The 19512-nt window shown below is 35.9% G+C and overlaps 2 protein-coding genes across 2 annotated transcripts; both read left to right on the forward strand.

Annotated features, from left to right (window-relative positions):
• The first annotated feature begins 1643 nt into the window (after positions 1–1643).
• LOC105231033 (modular serine protease-like) lies at positions 1644–3414 on the forward strand. Its single transcript, XM_011212116.4, has 3 exons — positions 1644–2101; positions 2199–2523; positions 3172–3414. The coding sequence occupies exons 1-3, from the start codon at positions 2011–2013 to the stop codon at positions 3398–3400; spliced, it is 645 nt and encodes a 214-aa protein (XP_011210418.3). The 5' UTR covers positions 1644–2010; the 3' UTR covers positions 3401–3414.
• LOC115066497 (sushi, von Willebrand factor type A, EGF and pentraxin domain-containing protein 1-like) lies at positions 3407–7449 on the forward strand. The gene is made up of 11 exons (XM_049448346.1): positions 3407–4259; positions 4328–4555; positions 4683–4910; positions 4972–5214; positions 5276–5506; positions 5574–5819; positions 5893–6132; positions 6200–6445; positions 6519–6752; positions 6820–7065; positions 7139–7449. Exons 1-11 carry the CDS (start codon positions 3542–3544, stop codon positions 7372–7374), a joined length of 3096 nt encoding a protein of 1031 aa, XP_049304303.1. The 5' UTR covers positions 3407–3541; the 3' UTR covers positions 7375–7449.
• The last annotated feature ends 12063 nt before the right edge of the window (positions 7450–19512 follow it).

Below are 19512 nucleotides of genomic sequence, written 5' to 3' on the forward strand. Positions count from 1 at the left end.
TCTAACGACAAGAAAGTCATTGGCCTACACTCGAATGAAAAAATTGCAAAATTGATTTAGTTTCACTCCGAGCTCCGAGGATTCGATTGAAATTGAAATACATTTTTGTACAGTAAAACTTATTTGAAGACAGAAGCCTGCTACCGATTCGAATCTTATACAAAAAAAAAATACTCTCAAACGTTCTCTGAAGTCTATGCGTACTTAAAAAACTTTCCGACTTCCTTTTATTGAATTTGAGCATTTAATCCCGTCAAGCGAGTTTGGTGTGCTGATAAAATTACCTATGAAACCCCGTATATTTAAAATATATAAAGAAAGTTTGAACGCATGCTTATTTATATTTTCTCTGAATTTGAGTTTAATTTATGTGTTATATCTCATTTATATTTATTTTGGGAATTCGCAGAGAAATCACATTTCAATGTATACAAAGATTATCAGCTCCCCGCCAAGAACATGTTTGAACCATTTATTGCAACATTTTCATATAACTCTACATAAAGGGTCCACCAATAAGAACGGCGTGATGTATATACTCACAGTTGGTTAAAGAAAGCTCTGTGTTTTTGTTAAGCTAATAATTTTATGCAAATTTTAACAAAATGACGGTCTAATGGCCACCAAAAGTAGGGACCTCACCTTGAGGCTATTAGCATAAGAAAGATTCGATGAAATCTTATAAATATATTAACTTTAGCAGTATGACTGTTCACTATAATACTCTGGGATAGTAATTTTTTATCTCTCTTCAAAGATACGTTAGTCCATGCAAAAAAGTCAAACTCATGGGCTTACTTCCGGATCTGATTTGACAGCTATGCTAAGAAATTCAGCTCGACCACACATTCAACAAAAAATTCAAATTCTAATATAACATTATATATGTAAATATATTTATATGTCATTTAATCACTTATTAAAAGCATACCCACCCAGCAACGCACACACTGATAACCACAGTGACCCTTAAGTATGTACATAGCGCCATTCTATTATAAATATAAACAATTAAAATTTCTGAGAACTTATAAATTATTTCTTTTTAATTTGGCTAGATATCTTCACGAAATTTTACATCGTTTACTAATATTAGAGGCAATGGTGCGAGCTCCCATGAGGCCGTGTCCTCATCGCCAAAATTCCTAATTTTTCGGCTTCTCAAAAATAGGTCGATTTTTTTCACTAATTTTTTATTGTAAATTTAAAATTTTTTTTTTTTGTTGCTTTTAGATAGAGATTCAAATAAATCAACTGATAACAACTTGAGATATTGTGGCTACCGCATCACAAAAAGGAGTTTTGAGAAAAACGCGTTTAAAGTTTTACGTTATACGATATTCGCTCAGCCGGTCTAGTTGCCACGTCACTTAAATGGCTATAACTTTGAAAATAATTTGAGTTTTCAAAAATCCTTTTAGGGAGATATTTTTGAATATCAAAACTATCGAATTTTGAAAAAAAAATTCGACATTTTCAAATTTGTAGACTATTAATTTATGTTTAAACTAATTAGTAAGCTTGAACTAGACACAAGACTCTCAAATTGGCAAATAAGACTATCGGATAAACCCTTTAATATCCCAACTAATTGTTCACAACTGAACAATATAAGGCAACACTATAATAAAAGTCAAGACCCTAATGCCAATCTACATAAATTTGATAAACCACGCAGTCCACATGTACTCCATGTTTTGAATGAGATTGCTGAATTTTGTTAATAACAACAACTTTTCGTAGCAGAAAGTACATACATAAATTCATATTCAAAATTATTCTTGCGATTTAAAGGCTCTTTATCATATTATATGTAGCTACTCTCCACAAATTTTCGCTCCACACACAATCGCAGTGAAGAGTTAATTACGAATTCCTCTCGAACCGATAACGAGCCGCGTGTAAAGCTTTTCTAATGCCTTTCTTGCAATCAGTACTCCACGAACCAACGGCCAAAGAAGTTTTTTCAAGCTAAAGAAATAATCAAACAGAAAAGAATTTATGAATTAAATGCAAAAAGTACTGGTTACATTTCCGAAAATGTCAAGCTTTCAAACATTCTTGCTCCTGATCGTCACGTTGTGTGTGAGTTGGAAAAGTGGTGCGTATAGCGGTAAACAGTGCTGCGATCAGATCAGTGGTCTTCGGTTGACCAATTATTACTTTTATTGATAAATTATTTGATTTTCTGAATACAGCTATTGCTGCAAAAGTGTGCAGTGCAGAGAATAAAGAGTGGGCGTGTAAGTCCGGCGACTGTATTGCAACAAAAAATCTGTGCGATGGCATCCCGCACTGCCGCGATGGTTCCGATGAGACGAAAGCATCTTGCAAAGGGATGCAATGTTCATTTGCTTCATTTCGCTGTGATTATGGTGCATGTATATTACTCGATTTCGTGTGTGACGGTATTCCCGATTGTGTTGATTCATCAGATGAGGACAGTGAGATGTGTCTCAAACGACGCAATGATTTACTGAATGATGAAATAGATGAGGAAATAAATCGAAAAAAATGTATTGAGTAAGTTTTCTAATCTTATTTACACGTTCATATATTGATGTTGAGTTATCTAAAATATGTAAAAAACAATCACACGGTTAATTTTCCGACAACTCGGCTATCAGGCGAGCGGGCATGAACTTTATTTTGTTTTACCGAGGATACGATACCTATTTATCAGGTGCACCGCAAGCCGAAACTGACCTACACGAGGCTCACGAGTCTACCAGACTAACTTAGCCTAGTATTTAAACTTGTATTTATCGCCTTACATACAATTTTAAAACGAGCGACCTTCGCCCCAATAAGATATTTATTACTTTTCCTCCATTACATTACCTTATAACCTTAAGTCCAGCTTTATGAAAGGTTAAATCTTTTGCAGTAATGGAGATACCTTCTTGTAAAAAATGTTAACCATAAAATTTTAATGTTAAGCGGTAATTAAATCGTGATGGCGAATAAATGTTGTATGCTATGGCCTCAGACATCTGAATTAGCTTCTGAAGCCGAGTGTGCTGAGTGCGTGTTTTTGTACAAATGGAAAGTTATTTTCTAAGAAGACATCAACGTATAAACTTAAATTCTATAAAACCAGATCTTAATATTTATATTTTCGATTTTTTCAAACTACAGACCAAATATTTGACACGCATTTGTTACTTTTAGTGACGGGCAAATGGAGTGTTGGTCGGGTCAGTGTATCAGCATCACTGATAAATGTAATGGCGTAGAGGACTGTGACGACGGTACTGATGAGCTGTATTCTTTGTGCCAGACGATATTGTGTATGCAACATCAGTTCCAATGCGATTATGGCGCGTGTTTACCCATGAAAGCCAAATGTAATGGAACAAAGGAATGCTTCGATGGCAGCGATGAGTACGAAGGACTTTGAAAGAAGGAAATTGCCACCGATTTTGAAGCCATTGAAAATTATGAAAAAGATTTAACAACCACACCTGAAGTTGATATCTCACTTATAGCACCGGCCACAAACACAAAAACAAATGTAACAAGTATAAATGAAAATGAAACTATGATCGTACAAAAAACATCAGTTCATTCACCAGCTGCAACGACTTCAGCGGAAAATTTCGATTGGTTTAAATATTTTAAGAAACCCTTCGAACACACACAAGTAAAAATTCCACAGATTAATAAAAATCAAACATTTCCCATTGACATTCGAAATAGTACACCATCAAAACAGTTGAAAAGTAATGAAAATAAAGGTCAAGAAGCCAGAGAGTACCCGATTCGACTTGCCTTTTTGGACCCCATCTTATATACTCTAAATGTGACAACACAAACTCCTAATCTCAAAGTAAATTTAAGTTCGAGTCCTAATAATTCTATTGTGTCTAATTTAAGTATTCAGAGCCTTATAAATTCACCGCCACTGACAAGCGCAGTGACGCATATTCCTGAAACATTAAATGCAACCGAAAAATTCCCTAATAATCCAGGAAGTATAACTAAAACACTCTCAAATCGGTACAGCGATACTACCACCAATAAAGCAACCACTGAAGTCAGAACTCAATGTATTTTACGCAGTTGTGATTTTCCACTCATTTGTAAGATTTTACTATCAAGCTCCCAAGATTCTGGAAGATTACATGTTGAGCAGGCGAGACAATCCCTCTTCGAGGGATCAGAGGTAGTTTTCAACTGTGCCGACGGTTATGTTTTAGAAGGTGTCAACCGTACAACATGCAAAACCAATGGCTTGAGCCATAAAATTCCAAGTTGCAGTAAGTTTACAAGTTTGCTTCTGCAATCCAAATATAACATTGCTATTGTTTTTGTTTTTTTTTTACAGTTCCATGCTGCGACGCAGACTTCAAATTGAGCTGCACACCACCACTGAAATGTGTCTATGAGGAACCCAACATTAGTACAAAACACGTCATAACGAATTATTTTGCAGATACTGTAGTTAGAGAACATTTTAAACTTAGTTTCGAATGCGCTGACGGTTATCTCCTTGAAGGTTCGAAAATAAGAAAATGTACAGCGAAAGGCTGGTCAAATGTGATGCCTAGATGTGGTAAGAATTCGCACATATCGGTTGAAATGTAATCAATTCTGAACACAAGTGATTTTCGTTTAAAGTTTTTGTAATATTTTATAAAAGTTTTAAATATTTTTCCCCAATTCACAAATCTTCTTTACAGTTAATTATTGCGATGTATTGGATTTGGGAATTCCGAAGTTCCCGCTTAAGTGTCAAATGCTTGACTCATTAACAGGACTTACAAATGGCTGCCAATATTCACTCTGGCAGAGGAAAGTGAAAGAAGGCTCCTATTTTGAATATAGCTGCGAAAATGGATACAATCTGCATGGAATGAATCGTTCAACCTGCTTGAATAATGGCTGGAATAGTGACGCACCTTCATGCAGTAAGCTGTGATATTTTTGGCTACACGTACGAGTGTTTTGAAATAAATCCTGTATTAACAGTTCCCTTGTGTGATTTAAAACTTATCCGTCCATGTCAATCTCCGTTAATCTGTAAAGGAAACCAAAAGTGGCCTAGACCTCCTAGACCTTTGTTCAGCTTCGCCAACATGTCTGACGTGGCCACCTTGGACTTAACTGAAGACTTAACTGTAGACTTTTCTTGTGAAGTTGGTTATGAATTAGTTGGTGCGAAGGTCATCACATGTTCAAAAGATGGATGGAGTCATAGTATTCCTACTTGCAGTAAGTTTTCATTTCTGGCTTTGAATGATCTAGTAATGTATAATTTTCCATTTATTCTAAGAGAAAAGTGAATGTGATGATAGTATATTGGACGACTGCACTTATCCGTTGATATGTTGGCGGTATTATTTTGGGATGAGAGAGTATACAAGAATCTACAAAGGAAGCGTGCAGAAATTATCCCAAAATGAAAAACTATTTATTAGTTGTGAAAATGACTATCTTTTGTCAGGCAATAATTATTTAACTTGTAAGGGAGGCAAATGGAATGGCACTATGCCTAAATGTATCGGTAGGTACTTCGTGTTATAGCTATTACTCAATAACTTCTCACCAACCTCATCTTCCTTAATACAAAGAACCGTCATGCAGAGCCGATTTGTTACCTAAATGTGAAAATCCAATGATTTGCACTGCTTACTATTATAATTCGGGGAGGGTGCAAGAAATAATTAATAACTATGGGGAAAGTTCTAAAACGTTTCCTACAAACACTATGGTGGTTTTCAATTGCACTGATGGTCACGTGCTAAATGGCGCCAAAACAGCAACCTGTAACAACCATGGCTGGAAATACGACGGCGATATTTACAACTCTGAATGTCGTAAGTTGTCGTACAAGTTTATTTGTTAACGGTTTGCGTGCAAATTAGACTTTTCCTTTTTGATTTCTTTAAGAACGAATCTCTAACACTTGTGACAAAGGAATACTGGATAACTGCACTTATCCACTAATTTGTAAGAGATCCTACACCGAGTTCGGGGATTTTAAAAAAATCCAAAGTGCGACCTCCCAAAAATCAATTTCTGATGCGGAAGAAATAAAATTCAGATGTGCTTATGGTTATGTGTTGGATGGCAGAAACGCTTTAACTTGCATGGGAGGCAAATGGAATGGCACTATGCCTAAATGTATCGGTAGGTACTTCGTCTGATAGCTATTACTCAATAACTTTTCACCAACCTCATCTTCCTTAATATAAAGCACCGTCATGCAGAGCCGATTTGTTACCTAAATGTGAACATCCAATGATTTGCACTGCTTACTATTATAATTCGGGGAGGCTGCAAGACATAATTAATAACTATGAGGAAAGTTCTAAAACGTTTCCTACAAACACTATGGTGGTTTTCAATTGCACTGATGGCCACGTGCTAAATGGTGCCAAAACAGCAACCTGTAGCAACCATGGCTGGAAATACGACGGCGATATTTACGACCCTGAATGTCGTAAGTTGTCGTACAATTTTATTTGTTAACGGTTTGTGTGTAAATCAGAATTTTCCTATTTGATTTCTTTAAGAACGAATCTCTAACACTTGTGACAAAGGAATACTGGATAACTGCACTTATCCACTAATTTGTGAGAGTTTCGGCACCGAGTTCTGGTTTTTATTCGAAAATGCCACCTCCCAGGAATCAATTTCTGATGCGGAAGAAATAAAATTCAGTTGTGATTCTGGTTATGTGTTGGATGGCAGAAACACTTTAACTTGTAAGGGAGGCAAATGGGATGGCACTATGCCTAAATGTATTGGTACGTATTATATTTATTTCTTCAGTCTATCTGATTTCAGATATTCGTCATAATATTTTTCCACCAGTACATTCCTGCAGCGCTGATTTACTACCCGAGTGCAAATACCCATTAACTTGCACGCGCTACGACTCCGAGTTCAAATCCGAGCAGATAATAACTGATAACAGTTTTAATGAGTCTACAAATTATGCTCTAAATACTAAGGTTGTTTACGGTTGTGCTGAAGGCTTAAAGTTGAAAGGCGAAGAGCAGACCACTTGTAGTTCAAACGGTTGGAGTCATGTGCAAAGTCTTAAGCTACCGCAATGCAGTGAGTTGATTTCTCAACAGTTTTATATCGTTTACATTTTTATTGCTTTTCCATAACTCTAATTTCGTTATAGTTTCTCCATGTGATCTCGATATTTTTAAAAGTTGCAAACCACCATTAATTTGTTATTATTTTGGACCGGAGATGACGAATTGGTTAACGGTAGACAACAGTTCCCTTATAAATTATGTTGCTATAAACTCAATTGTAGGCTTCAATTGTGAAGACGGTTTCAAGCTGCAAGGGTCTAGATCTATTTCTTGTGATCCGGAGGGATGGAATGAACCTATATCTAAGTGCGTGAAATAACACTTCTACATTTATATAATTAACATACTTATTTGTTGCGACTAATAAAGAAAAGGATCATGATTTATGCAGAAACTGCTTTTATTTTACTGTCTATAAACCAATTTTATTATATCGTCATCTTATATACCAAAAATATCACCAAAAAGTAAGAACGGACTAACTCCAAGTGTAACCGGAGATTTTATACTTGCGCAAGGATCAAAGCTGCGGAAATACCTTCGCGTGATAGCAAAACTATATTTTGAAAATATTGCACAATAAATCAATATGCTTCATTTGAAAAAATAGTTTAGCGTAGACTTACTATGTTTGATTAAGTTTCCGAGATATTTATATTAAAATCAACGAGATTAATCCATATTAATCGTCGTATAACTCGTACAGTTAACCCTTAACAACCCACAAGTGTCTGGCGGACACACTTTTAACTTTATTTTCATATAAAAGCTAAAGTATTTATTTTCGGCCAAAAGTAATTTTATCTATTTTATCCGCTAGGTTTTAAGAACCGAAACGTCTAATTAAAACAGGTTTCACATGAATAGTTTAAAATTGATAAACAATATACCAAAATTGTAGCATATCAACCCACATGTGTCTAATGGACACAGTAAGATTTCGAATGATTTGAGAATAAAGGGGGTTCTTTATGCATATCTATTTTACACCATATGGCAGCTTGAAGGCAAAAACAACCCTGATTTGAATTTGAAAGATAATCGCAGCAATAATAGAACCAAAGGAAACCGACGGAAAACCAACGAATAGCGAATAAAATAAAAGAAATGGGGATTCCCCTTTTTAGATTTATTTTTCACAAACAAAATAATAGCTCAATTATCGATAGCAACAAAAAAAATGTATTGCAAACTTTTACTATATTCGGACCGACATTGAAAACATTTTGAAAACACATTTGTATGTTATGGAATCTAAGTCGTTCGGACCGACATTGTGTGTTTTCGATGAGTTTTCACTGACAACTATCAATAGCGCCATTCTCTTGCTCTTGCAAGATTGCACGATGACACAAAATGCAAAAATCCTATACCGAAATATGCAAGGCCAAGAGAGCACCCATTGCAGAATCAAGTGATATATGACGACACGAAAATAAACATGGGTTTTGGTCTGACATATTTTACAGCTATTGCAAATAATTTTCTGCGTGTGTTTGTTGCACCAAAGGGAAAATTCTGCAATTTCTGCACGGTGCAAGGTTTTGCAAGAGCAAGAGAATCCTCTTAAAATGAGAATATCAAGCGACAGCTGTATTTGTATATGGAATGTAAGCAAATATCAAGTGACAATTTAGTGATTATAATTAGTGGAATTTAAGTTTTCAAGTAGTTTTCAGCGAAAACTGTGTTTTCGTTTGACAGAGTTTACATGGACAAAAACACAAGTTTTCGTGCGAAAACCAGTTTTTCCCACGAAAACATGTTTTCGTTGTCGGTCCGAACTTACTATTTGATTCTAAATTCTGGAAATTTTATTAACTGAAGGTTTTAATTTGTGAGCGCTAACTGCAGTGCATTTTATTACTAGTTGTTTCGTGCGTTGATTTGATACGTTCTTGTCTAAGTAATGGCTAAGAAACTTACATCGGACGAAATTCAACTTGCTCTTGAAGAAAGTGATGATGAAAATTTGTTCGGTGAGGAATTCGACAGCGAAGATGAGAATTTTGCAGCTAACAGTTGTTCTGAAAGTGAAAGTAATGCAACAGAGTCAGCATCTGAATGTGAGGATGAACAATTATGAAGTGAGAGGGATGATATACCACTGCAGGAGTTCGTCGCAATTTCTACTTATCAAGGCAAAGATGGAACTATTTGGAAATCTGAACCTGAAAAACAAAGTCGCACTCCCCGGCACAACATAATTGCAGGTGCTCTTCATAAGGTGATTCTTCCTCCCGGGCGCAATATAATAGATCCAAAAGACAGCTTTAATCTCTTTTTCAACGTTATTCTCTTGCATACGATGCATCATAGTAAACAAATAGATTCGCGTAATAAAAACAAATCTGAAATAAATTTGTACTACAATTCCACCAAGCGAGGTGTTGATACACTTGACCAGATGGTTCATGAATATACAGTTCGACGTAAAACAAACATATGGCCGGTTGCCTTTTTCAAAATATTATAGAAGTTGTTGGCATCGCATCACTTATTATATGGAAAAATGTATACCCTAATTGGAACGAGCAGAGAAAGAATATAAAAAGGAAACTTTTTTTACGAGAAATCGTAACTGAATTAGTGACCTCTCAGATACGGAGACGGCACAAGAAAGGATTGTCAAGTTATCATTTAGCAGGCATTAAAGACGTGGTACGATCAAATCAAGGATCATCATCTAAGCAATCATTTGAACCTGTCGCAAAAAGAAAGAAGCGTTGTCACATTTGCCCTTCGAAAATATCCAGAACTTCTAAACAGTGCTGTGATAAATGTAATCTGAACGTCTGTTCTGAACATTCTATAAAAACAATTCTTTGTAATATGTGTAAAGAAATTAATATGTAATGGAATAAAATATAACAACATAAAAGTTAATAAAGTTAAGTGCATTTTACTGTTTAATAAGTTTTTTGCATTCAAAATGTCTTTGTATTCTTTCAAATGCCTTAGAATTAAATAGTGTGTCCGCTGGACACTACTGGTCAGTTACGTTAAAAAGGCATACTGGGTTGTTAAGGGTTAAGCGTTCCATCGAATGCGATATCGCCGTGGCCAATGCGTACTTTCGCTCGAAATCTCGTAATGTCGACTCATCAGATTCTCAATCTGCATGTCCAGTCCTATAGGAAAAGAAGGAAAAGAAAGGACAGACAAATTTTCCCGGTCGGGAGCAGCTGGAAACACAGTTCCCCTAAGCAGATGGACCCTAGAAGAACACCTCAGGTTAAGCAACACTAACAATATGGAGCATACAACAAAGATCAAAGTGCTTCTATTTCTAACAAAACGCAGCTTAGTAATATTTTAGAAACTAGGAGGTCTTAAGTGATCTCACCTTCTGAAAATTGGATGCTGATGAGACGCTGGAACATTATCCTAAATTGGTTCCTGACATGCGAGGTACTACGATGTTATTGCTTACAGGTATATACACAAGTGCTACTAAATTATGAAACGGATCTTTAACCCGGAGGGACCAATGACATATCTGGCACGTACCTAATGGACCCCTTGACCGTTTGATACTCTTGCAGCGTATGTGATATTAAGTCAATAATACTTGTAGGAACAACATATACCATGCTGGCTTTTTGCGGGAAAGGGTCAACTGGAGGCGCCTTCATTAAAACCTCACAATTATTGATATTAATAAACGAAGGTCTGGACTCATTTCTCTATATTTTAGCACTAAACCAAAAACTAAATTTTCCTTGAGAAATTATTTAAATCCAATTTTATTTAAGAGCATTCAATATATTAGGAATACAGTCAGTTAGAATAACCAAAAAGTTATAATAAGTATAAGTCAGGGGGCTTGAAAATCTAACGACAAGAAAGTCATTGGCCTACACTCGCTGTAAAATATTTCAAGAATGGTTTAGTTTCACTCCGAACTCCGAGCATTCAATTTGAAATTTAAATAAATTTTTGTACAGAAAAACTTATTTGAAGACAGAAACCCACTACCGATTATTCCAATCTTGTTCCAGAGAAATACTCTCAAATATTCTCTCAAATTTATGGGTTTTAATATAAAATTACCTATGAAACTGCGTATATTTAAAATATATAAAGAATGAATGAACACGTGCAAGTATTTATATTTTTGTCTGAATTTCAGTTTAATTGATATATTATATTTCAGTTATATTTATTCGCAGAGAAATCGCATTTCAATGTTTACAAGTAAACAGTTAACAGTAAAGCTCCCTGCCAAGAACATGTTTGTGCCATTTATTGCAACATTTTCATATAACTTTACATAAAGGGTCCACCAATAAGAACGGCATGAGGTAAAATGAAATAAAGCACTCACAGTTGGTTAAAAAAAGTTCTGTTTTTTTGTTAAGCTATTAATTTTGTGCAAATTTTAACAAAATGACGGTCTAACGGCCACCAAAAGTAGGGACCTCACCTTGAGGCTATTAGCATAAGAAAGATTCGATGAAATCTTATAAATATATTAACTTTAGCAGTATGACTGTTCACTATAATACCCTGGGATATTAATTTTTTATCTCTCTTCAAATATACGTTAGTCCATGCAAAAAAGTCAAACTCATGGGCTTACTTCCGGATCTGATTTGACAGCTATGCTAAGAAATTCAGCTCGACCACACATTCAACAAAAAATTCAAATTATTATAAAACATTTATACATATGTATATACAAATATTTATATATTATTTAAACACTCATTAAAAGCATACCGACCCAGCAACGCACACACTGATAAGCACAGTGACCCTTAAGTATGTACATAGCGTCATTCTATTATAAATATAAAAAATTTTTTACTTTCTAATTTGGTTAGATATCTTCACGAAATTGTAAACCGTTTACTTCTAGTCTAGAATTTAAAAAAAATCGATTTTTTTTGGCATATTCTTAAAGACTGGACCTTTAAGAATATATTCCCCAAAGGAATTTTTTTAAATTCCTTTTATTTACCGACTTATAGCTATTTTAGTGACGCAGCGTGCAACTGCCTGCAGTTAGACTCAAATCTTTAATCGCGTTTTTCTCGAAACTACTATTTTCAACATTTCTGACATGATTTCTCAAGTTCTAATAAACCGATTAACGTGAAATTTGGTGTGGACCTTCTTTATATATCTCTCTATGGTTGGAACTAGGATTATTAAAAAATTTTGATCTTTGCCAAAAAACGGGCACAAAATTCAAACAGCCGCCATTTACTGAAATTTTTTTTTTTTATTTATCCTACGATCAGACGATAGCGGCTTTTGTACTGATTAAATTTTTTTTTTTCAGATCACGCAAAGTGTTGGAATCGTGTCAGGAAGGGCGCACCCTTATATTCAACCCCCGCACCGCCACCACGCCGCAATTAATCAAATTATCACAAATTTTTTTATTATTTTTTTTTTGTATTCTTAAAATATCAATAAATATCTGCTAAAAAATTGGATAATGAAAATGTTCTTATTTTGTTTTTAATTGGACTTTAAAGAATGCCGTTAAATAGCATTTCTTGACTAGAATACCCCCTTAAAGGCAATGGTGCAAGCTCCCATGAAATTCTTTAGATCGGATTGCTATATACTAAGCGGCCATACAAACTGATCGATCGAAATGAAGTTCTTTTAAGGAATCTTTTGTATTTGTGAAACGTATTATTGCTTTTGTTCAACCGTTTATTTCTGTTTCTGTTTATTTCTCTTCGACTTAAAAACTCACACAGTTATAATTTTTAAATTTATGTTTAAACTAATTAGTTAGTTTGACCTAGACACAAGACACTCAAATCGGCAAATAAGACTATCGGATAAACCCTTTAGTATCCCAACTAATTGTTCACAACTGAACAATATAAAGCATCACTATAATAAAAGTCAAGACCCTAATGCCTGTCTATATAAAGTTTATAAACCACGCAGTCCACATGTACATGTATTCGATGTTTTGAATGAGATTGCTGAATTTCGTTAATAACAACAACTTCTCATAGCAGAAAGTACATACATAAATTTATATGCAATATGTATTCAAGGTTATTCTTATAATTTAAAGGCTCTTTATCATATTATATGTAGCTACTCTCCACAAATTTTCGCTCCACACACAATCGCAGTGAAGAGTTAATTACGAATTCCTCTCGAACCGATAACGAGCCGCGTGTAAAGCTTTTCTAATGCCTTTCTTGCAATCTGTACTCCACGAACCAACGGTCTAAGAAGTATTTTGAATCTAAAGAAATAATCAAACATAAAAGAACTTATGAATTAAATGCAAAAAATACTGGTTACATTTTCGAAAATATCAAGCTTTCAAACATTCTTGTTCCTGATCGTCACGTTGTGTGTGAGTTGGAAAAGTGGTGCGATCAGATCAGTCCCAGTTCGTTTGGCCAATTATTACTTCTTTTTTTGATAAATTATTTGGTTTTCTTATGGACAGCGATTGCTGCAAAAGTGTGCAATGCAGAGAATGAATAGTGAGCTTTGATGGTGCAATAACACATTTATCGATTGTTTTTTTTGCCAAAAATCGAGTGTTTTCCTTCAAAGTGTTCTAAAATGTGTCTTGGACAAATTTCGTGAAGACATCTCATCAAAGGAAAAAGTATTCCATTAAGCAAGAACGTAATTTGATCGTTCAATTTGTATGGCAGCTATATGCTATAGTTTTTGTACAAAAGAGCGAAGAATGCCACGCAAGTCACCAATGAAATTTGTGAGATTTACGGAGACGATGCTGCAACAGTTCGTGTAGTTACAATGATGACAGTTTTTCACTGATGGAATAATATAAAGATATATTTACAAATATATTTTTTTTATTCACCAAATACATCAACTTAATATCAATGTGGGATGGACTGCGCCTACGATGGTGCCAGCGTCGCTTCACGATCAAATACAGCGCTGTGGAATTATCAAATTTGCCATTTTAACACAGTAACCACATGAAACCTGCATCTCACTTACTTATTCCCTGCCTGCTCCGATAATTTCATTTTAAATTGAAACTAAAAGCAAACATACGTTACGAAGAGCTACACATCGTTTATGCAAAAGCATTTCAAGCAGAAAATTACACTTTGACATTGTCTGCACACACCCAAAGTCAATCGTCAATCGCAAACACAGCGACTCACAGCCACCCACTTCTGTGAAATCTACTTTTCAATACGTTCGCTCGCTGACAGCCTCAACCGACCCACTTATTGCCAATAAACGTCGTAGTTGTTGCTGCCAAACGACAACAACAACAGCAATACAAGAGTGAAGCGTTAAACGACACGGCAAATAATAAGCAAAACGCCCACACCACGGCGTTTAGTGCGTTCCCCCGCCTACGCCGCTAACACGAGCTAGCAATGTTTGAATATCAACGCTTTTCTGTAGCAAAGTCACCCTCGGCTACGTGCGCACCGAGATGCTACATTGGCGCATACAAGTATCATGACAGTTCATTGAGACGCCGGCGGGGGGCGAGTGGGTGTAGCAGAGAGTGGAGCGGGGCGTAAGCGAGTGTGGGGAGTACCAGCACAGGCGTGCAAATGTCTGCGGGTGACAAGCCAAACACCAAACAAATTTTATTTGGTGTTTTCCAATTTTGCTCCCCCCGAGCCCAAACTTCTCCCGCCGAGCCCAAACTTCTGCTGAACGTTAAAGTATAACGGTACTTTTGTGTTCTCCCCCCGATTTGTTAACGGGATTCTCGTTTATTGGGTGATTGCTCTCGACCAGGCGACATTGGCAAGTGTTAAGGGTTGTTGTTGTTTTATTGTTATTGTGTTGTTGCTGTGCTGACGAAAAAGGCACAGACAACGATGACAGGCGACAGAAGGTTCTCGTTTAAGTGTACGTGTTTGTGTGCAAAAGTGCGGTGAAATGTGTTGGGCTTGCAGTGGGTGGGTTGGGGAGAGTGCGTGTCATAAATATTTACCTTTAGCTCGTTCGGCGTTTGAGTGTTGACAAATTTATTTAATAAACTTGTGGTTTTTGTGGTGCACTCAGTGCACGAATGTCAATAATTTGACAGTTAATTCGAAAGTAATCAAATAAGGGAGAGCGTGAGATGTTTGGAGGCGGATGGAGACGTACACGCAGTTATCTGGAAAGATATGAATTAGTTTTAAAATAAAGATATACATTTTTTTTAATTTTAATTACATTTAGTTAATGGAGGAATAAAAATGTATATTAGACTTGAAAAAAGGCTTTGGGCACCTGAGTGAAACAGTTGAACTGCTTTTGTACATCTAAACTCTGTGCTAGGCTTTTTTGTTTTAAAAAGTGGTGTGTAATTTTTCTATTTTATTGAAAAAATTTAAATATGAATATGATATCATATTTTGCTTCTCCTATTTTCGGTATACATTTTAATGCTCACTTGTAAGTCGAAGTTTTAAGAAGCTGCAAAATAGTTCAAGTGTCACCTGATACTAAACATGCCCACACCCCTTAATTTCATAACTTTACTATTGACCGTCAACAAGAAGATCTAGATCTACGCTGTTAAACGATACCTATGGGGTGCGCTGACGCCTACAGGCTAATAGTTTATAAAGCCTTTTCGGCAGCTTCTCTGAGGATCCGGACGTGCTGTCTGATATTTTCGAAAATTTTCTGGGGTTGATTACTTTAGGTTAGGTTATATGACGGCCTGATCTTATCTTACTAATAGTGAGGTCGTAGGTCTTACAATTTCTGCTATTAAGCAGTAGTCTGGCACCCAAAATAGTGCAATCAAGAAGTAATTCGATATCACTACTATTATGTAAAGGCACTGCTTAAATAATTTCGAGCTCACAACTATTAATATTACAAGACATACTTTCCGCAATAGTGTCGCCACTCTGCTTTGAAAATCGGCAGTCCCTTCTTTTAAGGATCCAGCGCACTGGAACTGGAGATATGCTACTCCAAGGGGTCAATAGCGTCGGGCTTATCTGCGTAGACAAGCAACTTCACATAACCCTAAAAAAAATTGGTCCAACGGTATTAAATCTGACGATCTTGGAGATCACGCCGCACATTGGTTTCTGCTAGTGCATACTGCGGCTAAAAATATAAGGAGTTGTCGCAGGACAATGACATTTGGTACATCATTGTTTTGGATTCCAATCAAGAAAAAAATGAAAAAATTTTTTAAAAAAATTTTATTTTACGTCCACCTCCCATATAAGCTGAAACTTAATTTTTGACCTACAGCACTGATTTTTGGTACATAGCATTTTTATGACATTATATATGTTGGTGTTAAATTTCAATAATATCCGCCCACTTTTACGCCCACCTCCCATACAACTAAATACTCTTTTATTAAGTCTCTTTTAGCAAATTTTGTACATCTTCGTGACATTCTGACATTGTTTTTTTCAAGGGGGGCAATTTGGGGCAGCTGAATTTTTTTTTATCGTTTAGCTGAGACTTCAGGCTTTAATTCGGTATATGTATGTCGACAGCGGTAGACAGCGCTAAAAAGATGCACCACTTTGAATTTGAAGAACATTGAAATTTTGACGTCCACATTATGTTGTTCCACAAAATTTTTTATGCATTATTTTTTTCAATGGATTTTGATGCAAATTTTTTCTTTGATACATATTGTAAATGAAAAATAATAACGAAGTTGAATTTCAATAGTTGTTTTATTGTATCAATAATTTGACTTTTGAGTAAATTTTTTGCTAATTTTGATGCTCTCTAAATTCACCAACTTTGGGTATTTCTGGACAAAAAACTAATGCAGATAGAATCCTAATACTTTGGGAAAATAATGTATAGATAGTTGGTACCAAACTGTGAAATTTTCATTCAAATCAGACAACATGAAATTTTTGAATTTCGGCCACAGATATCCCAATGTGCGCCGCAGGCCTCAGGGCGCGAAATAATGCGCTCACCAAAAATTAGCTTCAATAAAATGATTGCTTCGTTGGTAGTCAAAGGTCGTCCGCGGCAACACATCTCACCTCAAATTAAGGTACGAAAAAGTGATAAACCATGGCTCTTTAGTGTGCTCTATTAACTATAACATTATGACCGGCTTATTTTTGAAGAAATATAGACCAATTATTCTTTCTTCTCATAGAGCACACCAAACATTGACGTTTTGAGGAGACAAAGGCGCCTCAATACTGGCTTATGGGTTATCATCACTTCAAATGCGACAATATTTTTTATTAACCTAAGCTTGATGGTCGTTCGACTTTAATTTTGAGTTGGCTTTTGTAAGCCCACAAACTAAGATTCTTCCGCAAAATCCCCCTAAGTGTGGTTGGGCACACCTTCAATTATTGCATGTGATGGCAGATGAACCCATTCGGGCCTTCTTCGATATTCTGCTCCAATGAATTATGATGTTGACATCATTGGCCTCAACAACCGCGCCGTTAGTTCTGCTTTCTCCAGACTGAACAAGGAAGCAACGCAAATGGGTCTGGCAGTGAATGAGGACAAGACGATATATCTTCTGTCATCAAAAAAACAGTCATCGCGTCTTGGCTTCTACGTCACTGTTGATAGATCATAACTTCGAAATCGTAGATAATTTCGTTTATCTTGGAACCAGTATTAAGAACCAACACGATATTAGCCTTGAAATCCAAAGCAGAGCAATTCCTGCGAACATGTAATACTTCGGTCTAAGTAGGCAATTGAGAAGTAATCTCCCTCCCTCGATGAACAAAAACCAAACTCTCTAAGTCACTCATTATTCCCGTCCTGTCGTCCTGGTGCAGAGGCATGGATGATAACAACATCTGATGAGTCGAAATTACGAGTTTTCGAGAGAAAGATTTATCGTCCCTTGCGCTTTGGTGACGGCGAATATCGCATTCGATGGAAGGATGAGCTGTATGAGATATACGATGACATTGACATATTTCAGTGAATTAAAAGACAGCGGCTACGCTGACTAGGTAGTGTCATCCGAATTGACGAAAACGCTCCAACTCTAAAAGTATTCGACGCAGTACCCGCCTGATAAAGCAGATGAAGAGAAAGACCTCCACTCCTGTCTTGATTTTGATTTTAATAATTTGATTCGTTCAGAGATTGTAGGGTTCCGATAATTATGCAACTTTATGGACAGGGAAGGACGTGCGCAAAATTTCAGATCGATATCATAAAAGTTAAGAGACTAGCTCGTGTATACATACATATGCCGGCAGGCAGACAAATATTGCTAAATTGTCTCATCACATTTAAAATATATAGAATTGTAAGGTCTCTCCTGATTGTTACAAATTTCGTGTATGTATAAAACAAGTATCGAAATAAAAGGGAACTAAAGCACCAATGTTTCATTGTGACCGTGCGAAATTGCCGACCACCAAAGATCTCAAATTAACACTCCAAATACAAATCTAACGAGAGTAATGTAATTAAGTTTTAATTTAGTGCGATTCCTAATCAACCGTTTAATACACTTCACTACACACAGTTATATTTTTTTTACCCACCATATACATACATTTGTATGTAAGTGTATTTGTAACGGGGTAACCGCACATTCACAGCAAAAAAAGTCTATGAAAATGATTTGTGAGAATGCAGGTATATATGTATACATACATATATCTTTATGTATGTATAACTGTTAGTGCTCTCCTTTATGCGCTTACAAATAAATACTTTTAAACTCTCAACAACAGGGGTCACAAATTCCAAATATTCAAAAATGCTTTATAAACTCCTCTTATTTCCTCTTCCTTCTGTCGATCTAGTTTTTTATGCTTTGTTTAGTTGTTGCTGGTTACATCTACTATTATGCATTTGTAGATATATTTGTATTTGTTTGTGTGTACATAAACGGGGGTGCAAATCGTGGTTTAATAAAGCGCTACAGAAATTTCACCGTCTGAGTCGCTGTTTCATTATTACATTTATTTCTTATTGTTGTTGTGTATATGTGTCTATTTGCCTTCATACCCCCTCGCAATGGCAATCACATTTACCATCACCGCTGAGTGAGTGAGTGTTCTTTGGTTGGCATCATTTGACTGCGCATCACTGAATCAATTGTCGCTGTAACGGATGCATTTAATTTATTAGATTTATGACACGGCAATTACAGAAACAACAAAGTTCTCTATTTTGTGTATTTTTGACGAAGAGAAGGGGTGCAGCGCGCTTTGGACATTTATGCTTGGTTTAACACCAGCAAGGGTTGCCGCAGCGTTGGACGAAAGAATTCGTGGTTTTTACTGCATGAAAAGGATAACAGTGATCTATTTGGAATGAAATGCAACAGAAATAAATTTAAAATGATTATTTATTAAGACTTTGATGCGCAGCCTCTTTAGTTGTTGCATTGAGCTTTGCTCTCCTATCTCAAAATTTCCAAATTATCGTCTATCAAATATTTGTAGTTGGACTCAATTAGAAAATATGTGGATACCCTTGACTTCTCATTATTTTACATCAAGTTGATTAAACCAAGTTCCGTGATGCATACCAGTTGCTTGTT

The sequence above is a fragment of the Bactrocera dorsalis genome, chromosome 2, assembly GCF_023373825.1.
Source record: "Bactrocera dorsalis isolate Fly_Bdor chromosome 2, ASM2337382v1, whole genome shotgun sequence".
Classification (NCBI taxonomy): Eukaryota; Metazoa; Arthropoda; class Insecta; order Diptera; family Tephritidae; genus Bactrocera; species Bactrocera dorsalis.